The sequence below is a fragment of the Rissa tridactyla genome, chromosome 3, assembly GCF_028500815.1.
Source record: "Rissa tridactyla isolate bRisTri1 chromosome 3, bRisTri1.patW.cur.20221130, whole genome shotgun sequence".
NCBI classification, from domain to species: domain Eukaryota; kingdom Metazoa; phylum Chordata; class Aves; order Charadriiformes; family Laridae; genus Rissa; species Rissa tridactyla.
Genome location: NC_071468.1, coordinates 94,616,187 through 94,633,976, shown reverse-complemented (window position 1 = coordinate 94,633,976; position 17,790 = coordinate 94,616,187). Strand labels below are relative to the sequence as shown.

At 37.2% G+C, this 17,790-nt stretch overlaps 1 protein-coding gene across 2 annotated transcripts in view; it reads right to left on the bottom strand.

Moving 5' to 3' along the window:
- The window catches only part of COL9A1 (collagen type IX alpha 1 chain), a 74,935-nt gene that overhangs the window by 19,649 nt on the left and 37,496 nt on the right, over positions 1 to 17,790 (bottom strand). For both annotated transcript variants that reach the window (XM_054195798.1, XM_054195799.1), the window contains exons 20-30: positions 17,418 to 17,471; positions 15,916 to 15,969; positions 15,163 to 15,216; positions 14,926 to 14,979; positions 14,741 to 14,794; positions 14,483 to 14,536; positions 13,283 to 13,327; positions 12,433 to 12,486; positions 12,274 to 12,327; positions 2,837 to 2,890; positions 2,004 to 2,075 (exon numbers count right to left, since the gene is read on the bottom strand). In XM_054195798.1, coding sequence (XP_054051773.1) covers positions 2,004 to 2,075; positions 2,837 to 2,890; positions 12,274 to 12,327; positions 12,433 to 12,486; positions 13,283 to 13,327; positions 14,483 to 14,536; positions 14,741 to 14,794; positions 14,926 to 14,979; positions 15,163 to 15,216; positions 15,916 to 15,969; positions 17,418 to 17,471 — 603 coding nt within the window. The remainder of the gene's footprint in view (positions 1 to 2,003; positions 2,076 to 2,836; positions 2,891 to 12,273; positions 12,328 to 12,432; positions 12,487 to 13,282; positions 13,328 to 14,482; positions 14,537 to 14,740; positions 14,795 to 14,925; positions 14,980 to 15,162; positions 15,217 to 15,915; positions 15,970 to 17,417; positions 17,472 to 17,790) is intronic.

Below are 17,790 nucleotides of genomic sequence, written 5' to 3'. Positions count from 1 at the left end.
CACTGGGATTAAATCACGGATTAAATCACAATGGAACTGTACTCTACCTGTTACAACATGGAGTATGGGCCCAGCAAAATGGGAACAAATGGCAAACTGTTGATGTGGCACACGTGTTGTGTGGGAACGACAAGGGTTTATTAGTGAAGAAATACCATTAAGGCCCAAGACATTTGTCTTGACACTGAACAAAATGTTTGTGGTTGGTATTCAGCTCCTGTCACATCCCACCATTTTTTACAATCTAACTATACATTGTATCAAGATTTATTACCGACCCCCACTGGAATGAAGCTCACATTGTTAAGAAAAATGTTGCAACACGATGACCTGCGTCAATTGCTAAAACGAATTTGAAACAATGAGCAAAGAACCCTGATTACTATCTATCATGATGCAGAGAAGATAGAGCACGTCCTAGAAAGAGCGAAAAAAGATGGAGAACATCACTGGCAGAAAACTCTCCTCAGACACTCACCAACATCAACCAGAGCTTTGAATTTGATTTTGTATCCAGCTGTAGTTTTGTTAGTTCTGACTTCATTCTGTTTATTACTCATAATCAGTCATTTGACTTTCAGCTATTTGCAGAGGGCATTAAACTGACCCTAGGATTTAAAAAAGCTCCAGGCGTAAGACACTGTCATCTGTCAGTTATATAAACAGAAACCTCATGGGTGTAGCCTGAATCTCACTGGGTCTGCTTACGGCATCTACATTCTGCTCTTACCCTAAAGGTCCAGACCTTTTATACAGTAAATGAGGAAATTCAGGCATCTTTGGAGGGAGACTGTCAGCACTGCAACAAATACTAGTTATTTTCCTTCCAGATACGATTCCTCCGGTACATTCAATCTCCCTCTGGAAAATTCTGAAGTATTAACAATGTAATAAAAGAGATGATTGCTTTATGTCAATACTTACTTTTGACGACAAACATATGTTCCTGATCTCAGCATTAAAAAATAAATAAAATAACCAAAAAAAACCCCCATATGAGAATTACCTCAACAACAGCAAAGACTGTATTAGAAACTTGTTTTAAGTACCTGAGCAGCTTTTAAAAACTGCGAAAAACAACTGCAAGCCCTATCTAGCCCCCCCATGATGTAAACTGGGAACACACCAGGGACAGGATTCCTCTGTTCAACTAAAAGACATGTACAGCAGTGATACTTATGTCTCACTAACAATTCCACACTTCCTTGATTATCAGTGGAAAGTAAGAGGCACTTCAAAAGTGCGATTCATTTAATACTGAAGTAGATGTCTCAAGTAAGAAGGATGAAACACAGTGTAGACTATTTCCATAACAAACATGTCTGAAGTTTAGTAAGTGAATTCCATCCCCTGTAGCCTCCTATAAGCAAGAGGACATATTTTTATATACATATATATATATATATATATATATATATATATATATCCTTCACTGACATTTATTCAGGAAAGCAAGATATCTTCTGCAGGATGTGAGATCCCCAGGGCCCAGTTCTTCCTTCCTAACAAAATACTAGAAGAGGTACTTATATGCTGTAAGTGTGCATGTATGCATAGCTGTCATTAGCTGCATTAGCCTGTGCATTTCCATAGCCAGTCCTAAGACACGTGTAAAAGGCACTGTATCTACTGTAGACTGGGGCTGAAGTTCCAAAGCTGTTTAATGACCAGAGACCCTGACTTACAATTTCAGATCTGGCTGAGTCAATGATTTGCAATATGATTTAGGCCTTTAAATGTTTCAAATTCCCAAAAAAGGAAATATTTATACTAGTAATCTTATTTCGGTCCCTTAAGAAATGCTGTCAAGACTTTTCTTGTATATTTTGTGAGCTACAAGTAGTTAATGGGCACCTAGAGCACCGCTTTCAAGTGGTTAACAGATCTACATATAAAAAAAGAAACCAGACATTAATTCATGTAAAAACCACAAAGAATGCTCCGATTACTGTATTTACTCCTGACACCAAACTGTAGTCTGTATGTATGAGTGCATTTCTTACCCGGTCACCCTTACCACCAGGTAGGCCTGGAGGACCTGGCAGTCCAGGAAGTCCAATATCACCCTGGGGACCCTGTAAAAATAAGTCAAGTAAATAAACTTACCCAATTTGTTTTAGAATTAACAACTAAAGGGTCATACCCTGACAAGCAGATGGGACAGAATCTTATTCCCAGAAAACTCCTAACTTGATGAAAGAGGATTACCTGATGAAAATAGAGTTCATCCAAAATACAGACCTTTAAACAGCATCTTATTATGATTTTATTGCTGACAAACACGAGAAATGGCTTACAGAGCTTTCGACCCTCCAGTCCCTCAACGACAGTCTGGCTCTCTTAAAAATACTTCCTAAGATCTTGAGCTCTATGATTTGCACATTCCTCTAACAGCAGGCTCTTTCAGCCAAAACCTCCCCAGCTATGCTTCTGACTGTTACTGTGTAAATACTGCTGGAGCACCGGTAAAAGGTGGCATTCATAATCTTCTCCGTTCATTAGTTTCACGCAGCTGTTAGCAGAAAGCTGGTCTTTCACTGCTCCTGTTCCCCGGGTACACGCAGCCCACACAGAAGTGTGCGACCCAACTTCGCACATCACAGGATTTATGTTTTTTTTAAACAGAAGAAAAAGTCCCACACATCTCCATATACTTTAAAACAGCATTTGCTAATGTTAGCACAGTCACAGAGGACTGAAAAAGAAATTCAACAATCACTCGTTTCAACGTTATTCTCAGTTCACTGCATGGATAAGTGGGTAAGTGTAGTTCCAAATGATACCGTAGCTTCTTGAAAGTAAATATGAGCACTGAATATGGAAATAAACTGCTTACCAATTTCCCTGGTAAACCTGGAGGACCTGCAGGACCTGGCTCCCCTCTGCTACCCTTATAGGAAATAGAAGAACATCATTACTTCCTGAAATATTTCCTGTGAACAGGGAATAAAATATGATAATTTTTTTCTTAATGTTTAGTGAATTACACTACTTAGCAGTTGGCGTCCTTTTTTTTTTTTTGGACTTCTGTTTATTAGCGTAAAAATACCACATGCATTAAAAATAGTGAAACTTCCTGAGAAATGTAAAGAGTTTATTTAAAAATGGCATGAAATATTTAGTTGGCATTAAATGATTCAACTAATTCATTCTGCTGAGTGATTATGTACAATCAGTTCCCCTTCATGGGACCACACCTGAGAGTTACCTGTCACAAACGCCTTTACTTCACTAAGACAACTCGGACATGCATGCACAGCTTTAGGCTTCTGCTTAGTTTCACCATCTGAACTCTCACATGACCACATACTTTAAAGCATGATACCACATGAACAATGAACAAACGTGAAAAGTGTGTGCAGAAGTCATGCTTAAGACTCATTTAGATTAAAAGAAAAAAGTCTAGACTGTTATAGGGAAGGGTAACGTTTGAATATCGTCCATAATAGTGATAAGTATGAATATGCCTTTTTACTGGATTTTTACTCTATATCTTTACTTCAGATCTGTTTATCCATTCAGATCATCATATTCACATTAGCATTATAAGTCTATCCTTAATGCAGCTATTTGATTATATACTCTGGGTAAACCTGTCACTGAGTCAAATCTTCAACGATTTTAAACAATTTTCAAACTAAAGTACCTCTCTCTAAAGGGTTTTGTCTCTTATGATTAAATTATTCAGAACAGCTCAGTAAGTTTTATACGTTTACTGTCAGCTGTACAGATATATACCTGCACAGATAAATTCAAATACTGTCCCAACACAAGCCTAAGTCTCACTTGAGACACTTTTCTTACTTCCACTGTATGAATACATAAGAGCTACGTGCTATAATAGCATGATATAGCATTTAAGATCATAAAATATCGAGAACTGAAGTTATTCGATATGTAAGTAGATAACGTGTAATATAACTTAGAAAATACGGAAAAAGAAAGATCTAAGCATTCTAGTGCTGTATACAACAAATAATTTTAAATTCATTTATTTTCTTCATAATAAGAAAAATATTGTGAAATACTAAAAGGAGATGGCAGACATGGCCTTTTACACAAGGTCATAAATGCAATGACAACTTCTCACACAAGCTTAGGAAAAATAACTCCACAATTCAAAAACATAATTAGGTATCCTGGAGAGATCAGAGAACCAAACATAAACAGACTTTTTCATACATTTCCTTCAAAATATGCTGTGGTGTTAAAATCACTATTCTTTTAAAGTACTTTGCATGATTTCTGAAGCTTTTTAATGTTAAAAAAATAGAAGAAGAAAAAAGCCCCCCACATCACCTTCATCTTACAATCCAGAACATGCATTAACCTTTTTGAAAAATTCTTATTTAATCACATAATTTTGTACTACATCTGTGACCTGGAATGCTACTACATTTCTGATGCAGGGAAGAAAATGATTAGAATTATGATCACTATTAGGAACCCGTCTCCTCGTATATGTCATAACATTCATGCCCGATTGTTATACAGTTGTAAAACAAAAGCAATGTCACTTTCCGTAGAGTTAAAAATAATGTAATAAACCTCTTAAGCATATCAAAGGTTCTGCTGGTCATACAGAATGCAAGAAAAATCTTCCATTTGATTTCAAATGCAAAAAAAATCTTTTATCAAATATACACTACAGGCACTTTTTCAAACACCAATGTTTTTCTAAGGTGGTAAAGAAGCCTAGTATACAGAAGACTGGAATACAAAAGGATAGTATTTCCTGTAAACATTGACATTATGTCTGTAAGGACCGGTTACTTCAAACTAAGGGCCACTACTTCGAGATCTGCAGGAGTTGTGTTTTAGCAAGCAAGAGGGGAACTGTAACCTAAAGAGCAATCAGGAATCCTGTTGGCGTAACTTAAAAAACTGTAAAGCTTCCTCCAAGTTGTACCTGGCTGAAATGGCCCTGGGAAAGGATTTACATTCAGATAGTTGCTCCTGGTTCCCTTCATAGGGGATGAAGAAAAAAAGGCATCTTGAAATGTCCTCATGTAAACATTTAAAATACATCATGAGTCACATCCCAGAAGCATCTACTTTTCCCCCACAGCCTATAAGAGTGTTTCTGTAATAACTGGTTCAGGTGTTGACATCTGTACTTCATTAGATGAAACCTTCCTCTGTGCAGTTTGGCCATGTCCTCAGCCTACCTTTCTTACACAGCGGCCCTATATATAACACAGCCCATAGTTGCAAGGCACTCACAAATCACTGGGCATGCCGCAGTGGTTTTAACCAAGAAAAAAAAAAAAGAAGACCAGAATCTGTATGTTTTATGCACTTTTGACAGACTTCAAAAATTCCTACTTTCCTAGAGGTGGAATGCTTTAGGAGGGAAAATAGCTACTCTAGTTTAGCATGAGCTAGGACAGACTGGCTTGCACCCATGCTGGTAGACTTTCCTGGCCTACAATGAAGGGAGGCAGCATTGCCCCTGAAGTACTAGAGATTGTTTCAGTCAATGGCGCTAGACAGTGTGGACCAAAAGTATGTCCAGGACCACTCCAGTACTTTAACAGTACAAAAAATTGATTTCTGTTGAGTATATTATCACTTAGCATGGGAGCACTGCTCAGGATAAGGTCATTCTCTCAAAGGACAGCAAGGCACCTGTGAAATGGTAAGGTGGGAACCTATGGTACAGCTCCGCCATACCAAACATCACCAGGATGCAGCCCTTCCACAGCTGATGAGCTAGACTGTGGTTACAACAAAATCTACCTTCCCTTTGTTCCAAGGCAGGATTGCTGCGCCACTCAATACATTTAAATGAAGATGTAGCGTCTCTCTCACAGTTCTGTTAGATCTATATTTAGCCTTTGAATGTAATATACGTAAGGGGGTGTTACAGGGTTTACAGTAGACCTTCCTTTAGGTTGTCTGGGATGGTTTTCATCCTCACTGAAATTTTGAAGACTTGGGTCTTTTGTAGAATTCCCACAAGCAGTTACAGAATGCATTCTTATGCTAAAACAGTTTTGTTCACTGGTTTACTGATTTCCTGTTGACCAATTGATCCTGTTAAGGATGCCTCTGTTAGTGGAACAATAACAAGAATAAGAATATTCCCCAGGTAACTTGCATCTCACTTAGCTGCCCAGATAATCAAAACATTCATGAGAATCTGTTGACAAGTAATTCATGGTGTATACTGTACATCTCATAAACATAAACTCTCATCTACTTAAGAATTTTTGTTTCATGATATATATCATACCAATTTTTAGCATATTCAATAACAGTGCCATAAAGAATTAAATCTGTGCAGAATAAAAAAGAATAAGCAAAGTACATTTTGGAATGAACTTTTTAAACTTAGTATTCCAAAGTCTTTTGCAAAATGTAACCCATTTATCAATTATATGCTTGTGAGACTTTAAATGATCATCTTTTTTTTTTTCCATCCGAAGTCTCAGAGGAATTATTAATTTAAATTCAATGATTTATCCATGGGAGCACCAACAGGATTCTTCCTTTGACCAAAAAGCCGCCAAAAATATAAACTATTATTTGCTAGAAGAGTAAATACACAGCAAACTTTCTCTGATATTGTAAATGCACCTTTGCACCTTTCTCAGGGTAATAATTAAATTTTACTCCTCAGGATAGTGGTAAGAGATAGGTATAGCATGCAATGTACCTTCCTCTTAACTGTATCATGCTTTGGGCACAAGCAGCAGCCCAACAGTTGCTCTTCTCTTCAAGGGTGATGCTGTGGCCAAGTATAAAGGACAGGGACACTTCCTATTGGCTGTATCTATAGTTTTAACTGTAGTCTAGGACAGCTTTAGTACACTAACTCCGTAACAATTGCATTTTTTACCCAGGTTATTGTCTACACTGCTTAGGAGAAGCCAACATTGTGATATCTGCTGACATCCAGAGGTCTAGCACACCTGGAAGTCAAAGGGAGCTGTTGTTGGAGGTGAAAGGATAAAGAGAGAGGTATCACACAGGAATCTGACCTTGCGGTTTGAAGAGACAGGAGTGGATAATATGAGAACTGGAGAGGTTTGGAGATATTACTCAGGTTTGTCTGGGAAAGAGGGAGCGAAAGAGGAGGAAGTGCTACCCTGTACAAATCACGCTGCAGAATTGTGCAAGGTCAGAAAGCTTAGTCACATCCATCTAGAGGCTTAGGTTTACTGGATATCAAGCATACCTGGCAGGATGGAAATCCACTTTGTTCTTTTGACTCTGCTATAGTCTGTGCAATGCTAACCCCTTTAGCTGTATCTTAAATATAAACTATGACTGACCACTTGTGGAACACCTCTGAAATTATATATACAAAACATCTCCACTAATACCTAAACATATCATACAAACTGAGGCAAGGACATTTCATTCTATCGCACTACCAATACCACTACACCAATACCAACTATGGAAAATGACCCATTATTTCAGTTGAAGTAATGTAAAAAGAATATGATAGAAAAACCTAGATTTCAGTTATAATTGTTAGGGTAACCAAAGACACATTTCAGGGTAGATAAGAAAAAAAATATATTTAAAGACTTGGAAAATGGTTCAGCTGAAAGTAATTTAAGATGCTGAAAACTGTTTTCTCAACTTAAATTTAGGTTATCTGAGATTTTAGTACCAATTCCAATGTACTCTTTTTATAATAGCAAAGGCATCTCCATAGAACAAGTCAGCCCAACCAACCAGGGCCCCTCAGAAGTCTTTCAGAGGGGGTTGTGGTATCAAGTCTTAGGCAGCTACATACTTAACATCAGTTGCTAATGTTTGGAAAACATGTATTGCATCCTAAACCCTTAACATTGTATATACGCTGGCCCGCATACAAATTGAGTTTGCTCATTTTGCTAGGCAAGCATTGAACTTTAAGTTAAATGGTTACTTAAATGTTCCAAACTCTCTTTTTACTGTAAAACCGCAGGATGGGATACGTGTTCTCCAAATATTAGCAATTTAAAGGTTAAACAGCTGAAGAAAAACAAGGAATGAAAAAAGCAGGGGCAGGGGTCAGTATTTCCTGCAGACACAATATGAAAAAATAAATCTTACTAAATCTCAGCAAATATGAAAGAAAATGGTTAAGCAGCTTAGGGAGCATGGCTACATTCCACTGATTAGGAATGACACTCTGATGTTTGAGAATTGCTTCCTTTGGGCCACCTGCTATGATGACTGGCTTAGAAAGGTTTAAATCACAAATGAGTTTGGTAATTACTTGGATTGGCTAGCATAATGTGAAGCAAACATAAGGTTAACCGACAATTAGAGTGGAATGCAGAATGTGCTTGATTTATAAACAAAAGACAAATTTTCCATGTTGCTCCAGTTGTTTTTCTGTTTTACTGAAGAGATGTATAGTAAACTAAATCAACCAAAGTAAAATTCTTTTTCTTCCACTCAGGTGCCAACTTAAGTTTTCTAAGGAAAAGCAATGATAGACTAAAATGGTACTTTTGAAAGTAATTGTCTCCAGCAGTGAGGTAAGAGTCTCCCAACATGAGTTTGCCTATTTTTAATTAAAGCTAGTTATCTCGTTGTGAACTATTTAATATCTTCCCTGTGAAACTGTAAATGTTTACAGACTCACAAAAGGCCAAAATTTGAATCTGCTGCTTAGTAAAAAATGCTGTTCCAAATACATTCCAACAGCTGTTTAATAATGAAAAATAACATTGAAATAACGTGGTTTATGCCAGAGGACGCTACAGGCTATTTGGTAAACAGTATAGTAGCATTCATTTGTCCCACAGAGTCACTGATGATTGCTTAATAGCGCTCCATCGTTTAAATCCTCAAAAAACTACACGCTAGTTGAAGTGAAAATTTTCCTTCAAAAAGATGTCTTGTGCAAGTAGCTAAACCTGAAAAGTTAGGCAATTCTTTTAATATAACACAAATGTTGGCATGTTATTTTTCCCTCGTGCAGATATCAGCCTGCTGTCCATATTAGCAGGGTCAGCCTTGTTATCCCCCCACAAACTTTCACTGAGATCCCTTCCTCTACAGTTATGGCCCTCCTGGAGCTACCAGCCATGCTGTCTTTCCCCAGCAGTGATGTGAAGAACAAGGGTAAGTGAAATGGGAAAGTGAAGAGGATCTCTCATGTGGCTGCTGCCATGCAGCAATACATTAAGGGACTGAAGTTCTCCATATCTTGCAAAACATCAAGGTTTTTTCCACCTGCGAGGAAGACAACCAGCCTCTCTTGACTTCTACCCAAGTCTTCTATTACAAACAGTGAAATGGAACAAAGGGTAAAGGAGAAAGAAAAGAACTGAGGTCAGTGCTAAAGAGGATAATTCAAAATATCCTCTCTAGGGAAAGAGGAAAAGAGGACGGAAAAGCAGAAGAAAAGTGCCCGAATAGTAACCACAAAATCCTCAGGCTTTGAAAGTGTTTGGTTACTTTGGTCAAAAACTATCAAAAGTTAAGGTTGTAAGAAAATTTCAAAATCAAAAAAATACAAAAATATTTACAGGAAAAATTCTAAAAAAATTCTCTTTAGAGCAATTATAAAAGCTTTTCTCGACTTATTTTCAAAATTTCTGGTTTTAGAAGTTTGAAAATCATGGCGTGAAGAACTGTTTTACTAGCAGATTTATTTTTTTTCCTGGAAATGTAAGGGCAGAGTCCTAAAAGCTGAGGCTCAAATCTATCTACCACATAAACATGCTGCAGAAGAAAGAGAAAACACTCTTTATTCTGCCCTGAAAATAAATACAAACTCAACTTGGACCAAAGCTCACTAAGGTTCAATAATCCAACCCTGTGTCCTTCCTGATCAAAAAATCCTGATCATTCCAGGTTTTTGTGTAGAAGCGAGATTTTTCCCAGTGTTCCCCCCCCCCCAAAAAAAAAACCCACACCAAAAAGCCATTCCAGTCATATGCTGCCTGTAGTCTTGAGCAGAAGAAAGCTAAACCTAGTTATTTTTCAAGTCTCTTTATAGCTTTAAAGGAGCTATAGATGAGAAGTAGATTACTCTTTAATGCTCTACATGAAAAGTTACTTTATTATGAATAATTTACTTCCTTTCTCCATTTTGTATTGACCAAAAGCTTTTTCTTTCTATGCTTTTGTTCTAATGTTCACAGGTTTTCCAAAATAAGTGCACTTTGTAAAGACTGAGAAAATAAAGGCAAGATATCCAGATGTCTTGCTGGTCTCTAGAGCGATAAACAGAAAAATCATTGTATTTAGTCTGCATTAAGTATTTCTGTTTGACTACAGGGTTACTAATAATTAACCTTGCGTGTCAACTCCTGTTCTATGGACTGCTGATTTTGTAAATTCATGTTCACATTGTAAGGATTAAAAGCATAGTTTAGCAGATTACAGTGCATTATCAGAGTGGGCAATTACTTTGGTCTGATTCGATTATAATTCTTATTCCTATTACAAGTATAGAAAATATCAGCTCAAGAAGAACAGGGCTGAAAACTTTTTCTAGTGCACCCAAAACTTTTAAATACAAACAACGAAAATAAATGTTTGCCAGCTGGCTATATGGGAGCCTGAAGATACCTGTATTCCATCCTAGTAAGTATATGCTCATATAATCCGCTTTTTATATCTTTCATAGGCAGCTGTGGACACAACATTCAGACAAAGATTCAGTCTAAAATAAATGTGATCTCATGAATTAATGCATCTAGCACATGAGAACACAAAGCATAGAAGAAAACAGAAGAAAATAAAAGAAAACAAAATCCGTTACTTGGCTGACTCCTGTTGTATGTTTAAGAGTGAATTCAGAGAAGATATTCCTGACCCATGAAACACAAATATATCCCTATCAGTAACTCTCTGAGCCCTGTATGAAGATAAGCCTACAACTGCATGTGTAAAATTGTTATGTCACTGCATGATAGCAGAAGCTAGGAAAAATCCAAGAAAGTATCCCTAGGGTATCAGTGGCAAGAGAGAAGTTTGCAAAAGCGATTGGTTACAGAGCCTGGAGCCTTGTCAATGTCGTCAAACTGAATTTTGCTATATGAAAATTTTTTTCAAATCACTGACGCTCTCATCTCTCACAAAAGGATTAACAGCAAAGGGAAATTACATCAACCTTGTATAACTTCAATCCATGCCAGGTCCACTCTAGAGGGAATCAGAAGTCTGTACCAAGCGGACTATTGAGTATGCCAAGCGTGCCATCGGTTCACTTTCCTTAGCACATTTATTTCCTGCAGCAAGCTACCTGCCCAGCAACGATTCCTCTAGTCTTCTGAATCTTTCTAGTGTTAAGGAAAATCTCCAGTGAAAGAAACTACAGCATCAATGCTTCCAAGCAGAGGTAAATGGTACACTTCACATCACTGTACCTACACCCATAGTGCCCACCAGAAAAGGCCGAGGCACAGGCCTGAGCAGCATCCCACCACGATCCATGATAAATGGTTAGCATGCTTTTGTCTCAGGCGAACTGGACTTTCCTAGAGAATGCCCTGGAACAGTTTTGGGAACACAGGCAAGAGACTGTTCCCCATATGCAACTTGTTTGCACCCAGCCTGCTCTCAGACATGAGAGGTTGTTAAGGGAGTTTAGCAGTATGAAGACAAATCACACCATGCCAGTTGACCAAGGGGGCTGAGGACAGTCTCTAGCCATTTTCTTTACTAGGTAGGACATACAGCTATCTTTCCTTCATACCTTGCTTCACTGTTCACATTAGATGTGTAAGAAATAGGTCCTAGCCAAAAAAAAAAAAAAAAAAAAATCATGTTCTGAATACTTAACTCCAAAGTCCAAAACCTTGTAATACACAGTTAAGCTTTGTAATATACAGCACAAGCTTCTTTAAGAGGCTGAAACAGTTAAAGACAAGAGCAAGTGATCTGCTGACAGCCAGTGAATTTAAACTTTTCAATACCAGCTGTGGGAGTTGACTGTTGCACTGGAAGAAGAGGAGTTTGGTTCCAGCTTTTTGTCACAAACCATCCTCATTCCCTCTGTTTGGGCTTTTACTCGGCACATTTAAAAACAAAGACCAGAATGATATAAACAAAGACCAGAAGAATATAAACAAAGGTTTAAAATTTAATTTATCACCAAAGCCAGAAACAATCATAGGACATGTGCTTCTGGATTTCTCTATGTGATGATGCACATCCACCTCGTACAAAAGGGGGGTAAGAACACCTAGTATTTACCTTAAAAATTAGCACTTGCACTGAATAATATTTTTATTTCATGGTTAGTTTCAGCAACCATGACTTGAGACGCTGCAGTATTACATATGCTCAGTTAGAAATTTACTCAATACTTACTGGTGGTCCCCGGGGTCCTGTTGGACCTGCTTCTCCCTCTGGCCCCCGTTCACCCTGGTTTTGGGATAGGAAGAATACAACAAATTTGAAAAGTGATTTCTTGCACAAAGCAAAACTTTTTGTTTTTCTAGATCTTCTGAATAACATTAATGATCTCACCGGTTTACCAGAATTTCCCATCAAACCTGGCACCCCAGGGGGACCTCTATTACCCTGTTGGACAAAAGATGAAAGATATTAGCCAAGTCAATTGTTTACTGTTGCATTTTAAAATAAAAAAATAAGGAAATCAACAGTGTCCAAAAAAGCCAGCCTGTATTCATGTTTTAACTTCCATCTTTATTTTGGTTTTCATTTAACTTTCACCTAATTCCTTCTAATGTTTCAAAAGTCAGATTTCAGTTCTTTTGTTGTTTACATCCTGACAAATCCCAAATAGACTTGACTGCTGCTCTCAAATCACTGAAGGATAATATAATTCTATGTAATTTCAGAAGAAATTCACATCTCAATCTAGTTTTCTTTTTCAATTACTTATCATTAAACCTAAACATTTTTGTCTGAAGCATTCCATAGTCTCAATCATACAGTACTTTCTTAAACTTAATTGGAATTGATGTTGCAATTTGGTGGTACATAGATATCACAATCTCTGATTTAATCAACTTATGGCAGCTATAAATACTATTCTTATTATGAGACCCCACATTTCAAACTGTAGTGAGATAGCCATGTCACATGCCTCCTCTAGCAATGACTTCCACAAATTTAAAAGGAAATGGCCTTTTTTAGGTATTATTTAATGCCTGGAGTCATTAAAACCACATCATGTAGCAAAATAATAAGAAAAACCACAGTACTAAAGTCGATAAAAGAATGTCTTTAATTCTTTCAGCCAAAGGCTTGTCTCTTACCCCAACAGAAAGTTAATATAATTTCACTGAATACTTTGGAACTTGATAAGCACAAGTACAATATTATAAAAAAGTCAATACCCAAGATGATTTACCTTTGTCCCAGGAATGCCTTTCACACCTGGAGAGCCTGGCAAACCCTGAAAGAAGTAATATTTACAGTATTTATTTGTTGTTAAGGGGACTGGAAATGGTGTTAAAAAACATCTTTATCATGTTAAAGTATTTTTAGTCCTTTAACTTGATATCCGATAGCTTTTATGCAATAATGATTTTATTTTTTTTAATCCAATCACACTTTTATCCAATAATGGACCAAGCTTGAATTCTTTCTATTCTCAAATGAACAGAAAAGGAGTATTATTCCTACTTCATAAATTGGCAAAAGGAGCATGGAAAAGTGAGGAGTTGTGGCTTTTCCTGGCTTATACTACAAATAGATTCTTTGTCGCAGTATTCTGAGGCTGTAGGTGGAGAGTTCAGTAAATGCTTTTTGTTTGCATTTCATCCCCCTCCTCACTTCTACTTGACAGCTCAGAGCAAGTATGCTTTTACCAAATTTTCTTCCAAGCTCAAGAGCTTACTTCATATGACAAATTTACTTCCAGTTCTGTTTTAATACAGCTCCTTCACTATATCCTCAGAGCAATTACTCCTGTAGCATAGTGTTTCAAAGAAATTTCTGTTTAGCTTTTGACAATTGGCACGGTTTTCAAACTTACTGAGTTAATGTGCAAGGATTACCTTCTAAAAGGGTCCATGAAGCACTACAGATTCCCTATAACCTCACCACAGGGGATACACTAGAAAACTTGGTCCCCCCCATGGAAAGAAGTATGAGCGTGATGCATTCCAGATGTTCTGAGACAGCAGAATATCAAAAGGAGGTGATTGTTCATCTAAGGTATGTTAGACTAGCAGGACAGCTCTTCCAGTTCACCCTGGGAATCGGTTTGGCCCTGGTCAATACAATGAGACCAGCTCTAATCGTGGGGTCACACCATAATATCCACAGGGTCTCAGACATAAGAAACACTAAAAGAATTGCATACTGTCCGCAAACATTTCGTAAGACCGAGTTCCTTACTACAGTGTCATGAGGAGATTTAGGCTTTTGTGCAAAAGTTTTGGATACACATAGCGGAATTTCCCCTTGCATTACACGTACTCTTCCTGAGCCTTTTGCTTAGGTTTTCACTTAATTTACTCCAACATTGGCATCAAACTAACCTATATGTGGCCTTTGTGTGATTTGAACTCAGCTAACATTCAAAGGTAAAGTACGAGATACTTACTGGCAGTCCCTGAAGCCCTGCATCACCTGGAGCTCCAGGTTTTCCTGGTTCGCCCTGAAAAATATTTTAAGTTGTAATTTATGCAAATCAAACAAAAGGGAAAATTTTATTTCTGGAACACAGAGCTGGAGTACTTTTGGATCTGCAGGACGGGAAAGTTCATTCAGTGACCCTAATAATGTGCATAAAGCCTTGGGCAGCAGCACAATAAAAAGCCACAAATGAGTGAATAAATCTGGGACACTACCAAAGCCTTACTTTTGCTCCAGGCATTCCAGGGATCCCTTCCCGGCCATCAACTCCTGGTAAGCCCTTGAAAGAAAAAAAAAAAAAACAAAAAAAGGGAAAAAAAGAAGAATGTATTGTTGGAGACTCTTTGCCTAAGTACTCTGATATACAAATTAGCATGACATGAAGCAAATGAAGGAATTAAATATACGTACAGACTCGCCTTTAGGCCCAGGGAGACCATTTATTCCTCTTGTACCTTGAGGGCCCTAAGAATAATAATAATTTTTAAAAATGAAAATACACACACTGAAATGACAGATGCAAAGGATGTCAACACATACTCATTCAGATATGCATTACTTTGAGAGTACCAATTATGCTGTATGTTTATATGCTATAAGTAACCAATGTTTGCAAGTCAACATGAGTTGAAATTTGTCTGTGCTCACCCTTTCTCCCTTCGGACCTTCCTCTCCCAGTGGACCTCTCTGTCCTTGATCCCCCTATAAGAAAAAAATAAAATAAAAAAAAAGATTATTTTAGCAATAAAACCAGAATAAACTTAGTTGTATTATTAGCTAAAACCACCAGTAAATCAACAACAGCACAATTCACACTTGGTTAAAGCAGACATCTTAAACTCATACTATATTTAAAAATGCAGTTTCTTAACACTGCAGCTGACAGCTACATTTAAAAAAACACAGCTCAAGCCATCCCCTAGGAATTCAGGAGTGTCTAAGCAAAGGATGTTGCACTCACTTCTTCAATCCATACAGTTGCTGGCTATTCCAAGCATAAATTCCAGCTGGGGGGGCAGGAAGTGGGGAAGAATTATAAAAAAAAAAAAAAAAAAAAAAAGGAAGGCACAAATTGCCCTGTACTGGTTTTGTTCTAATGAATGAATATTTTCCAGTTTAAAACCTGAAAATTCCAAGCCATCCTAGTGCACAGTAGGACTCAGAATGAAGAGGTAACAATAACATAGTGAGGCTAAAATGTGTTCGTCTACTCCATAATTCCTTGGAGACAGTAAGGGATTCTGGACTTGACATCACTGTCATATCATTTATTCATCTATGGGAAATCAATGGAACTGAATTAATCAGAGGCTTTTCTGATCGACAGCCACTAATTTTCAGGACTTAGTATCTAACTGGGTAGTCCCTGGGAAGTGTTTGGCTAACACACACTCTACTTACAGGCGCACCAGGAAGACCTTGAGGACCAGGGTCACCATCAAGCCCACGAGCTCCCTACAAAACAAGCAGGTAATGCAAGACATTAAAATGAAGTACTGAAACACTAACAATTTATGCTCCCTAGTGGTTTGCTGGGAGCTGCAAATTCTCTACAGCTGAGGGATTTTTTTATAGCTTTAATTTAATTTTTAAAAAAGAAACACCAACCCAAACAAACAAAAAAACAAACAAAGGAATTCTGGCAAACTTTATATTTTTTTTAACCTGTCCTGTTTTTTTGTGGAGGTATGAAAGGTGTTGTTTTTAACTATGGAAAAATGTCATTCAAAAAATGACATTCAGTTCATTCTCTAAAAAAGAAAAAAATCATATCAGACAGCGAGGAGGTAGACCTTTTCACGCTGCTTCAGCAAATGTTCGTATCTTCCTTAATAATACTATATACTTCACCACATAATAGAATAGCATTAAAATGTGAACTGAAATCAAGTGCAGTGCAGCTATTTTTCTCACATATGTTTCAAGAAAACAAAGCAACTGCTACCCTGTAACTAATTTAAAATGGAGAGAAAAAATAAATGTTCTCAAAAAGATTTACTGAGAATAAGGAATTCCTTTGTGAAACAGATGTAGTAAATATTTCAAATAGGCAAAAGAGCACAAAAATGAAGGTAAATAACTATGAAGAATTAGAAGATACAAAGAAGGCCAGAAAAGCAAAGAAAGATAGTAATAGCTTAGCAAAGGTGTCTGAGAGGTTAGGAAGGATCACTCGTGAGAAGGCTCATAATCAGGACAAAATTGATGTTTCTGAACACAGACGATCACGGAATAAGATTTCCAAGGTTTCATTTCTGGAGAAGGAGACAATGGCATGATTGCTACATTTTACTTCTTCCAGAAGTTTTTGGCATATAGATTGAGCAAGAACATAAGAATACAAATGTAACAGTCAGTTTTGAAATAACAGTTAGAAACACATTGATGAACAGCAGGAAAATTACTCAGCAAAGACCATATAAACATGAATCCTAATGGCAGCAATTTAAGACACAAAAGATATGAGAGACAGAAAGAATGGAAAAAGAACAAACTCTCAATAAAAAAATCCTGACAAAAACTGGGACAGTGGAAGCAAAAGCCTTCAAGAAGATGCAAATCACAGGAGGGACTGCTTAATAAATTTTAGCTTTAAATAAAATATGCTGTAGCTTATAACAGCTGTAACTTGCTACCTTGCTAACTACATACTTGCAGACATGCCAAACTACTATAAATCCAAGGATCAGAGGAAAAGGTGTAAAGAGTACATATACTTCATTAATGAGAAGGACCAAGCTTCTTTTTTTCCTAGCCAGAAGTACAGTAGCTGTGGAAATACAGCTGTCAGGAGAGAGAAAGTGTAGGGGAAAAAAGGAGAAATTTAAATAAGCTTTAAAAACATGCAGGGGTGTACATTTTTTTATCCAGGCCATTTTATGGAAAGCAAGGTTAATACTCACTTTGGTACCTTTAGGTCCCATTATACCAGTTATACCTCTGATACCCAGGATGCCCTAAAAATGAAAAGTATACACAAATTATGCTTAAATCTTTTCATCCTGGTTTTCAGGCAGAAGATTCAGAGTTTTAAATGCTTTTTTATGCTTATTGTACTATTTTCTTAGTATAAAAGGAGAAATCCAGCTACTTCTGTATTAGAATTCTTAATTGATATAGTAATGTAGTATTTTATTAATTTAAGACTTTTTAAAATAATAACAAAACTATCGGGTTGAATGCTACAACCACAAATAGCCCTTAAGGACTGAAAAAACCCACTGATTTCTCTTCTTGACTACCACAGAGTTGAAGCATTTTCCCTGTGCAGCCTGT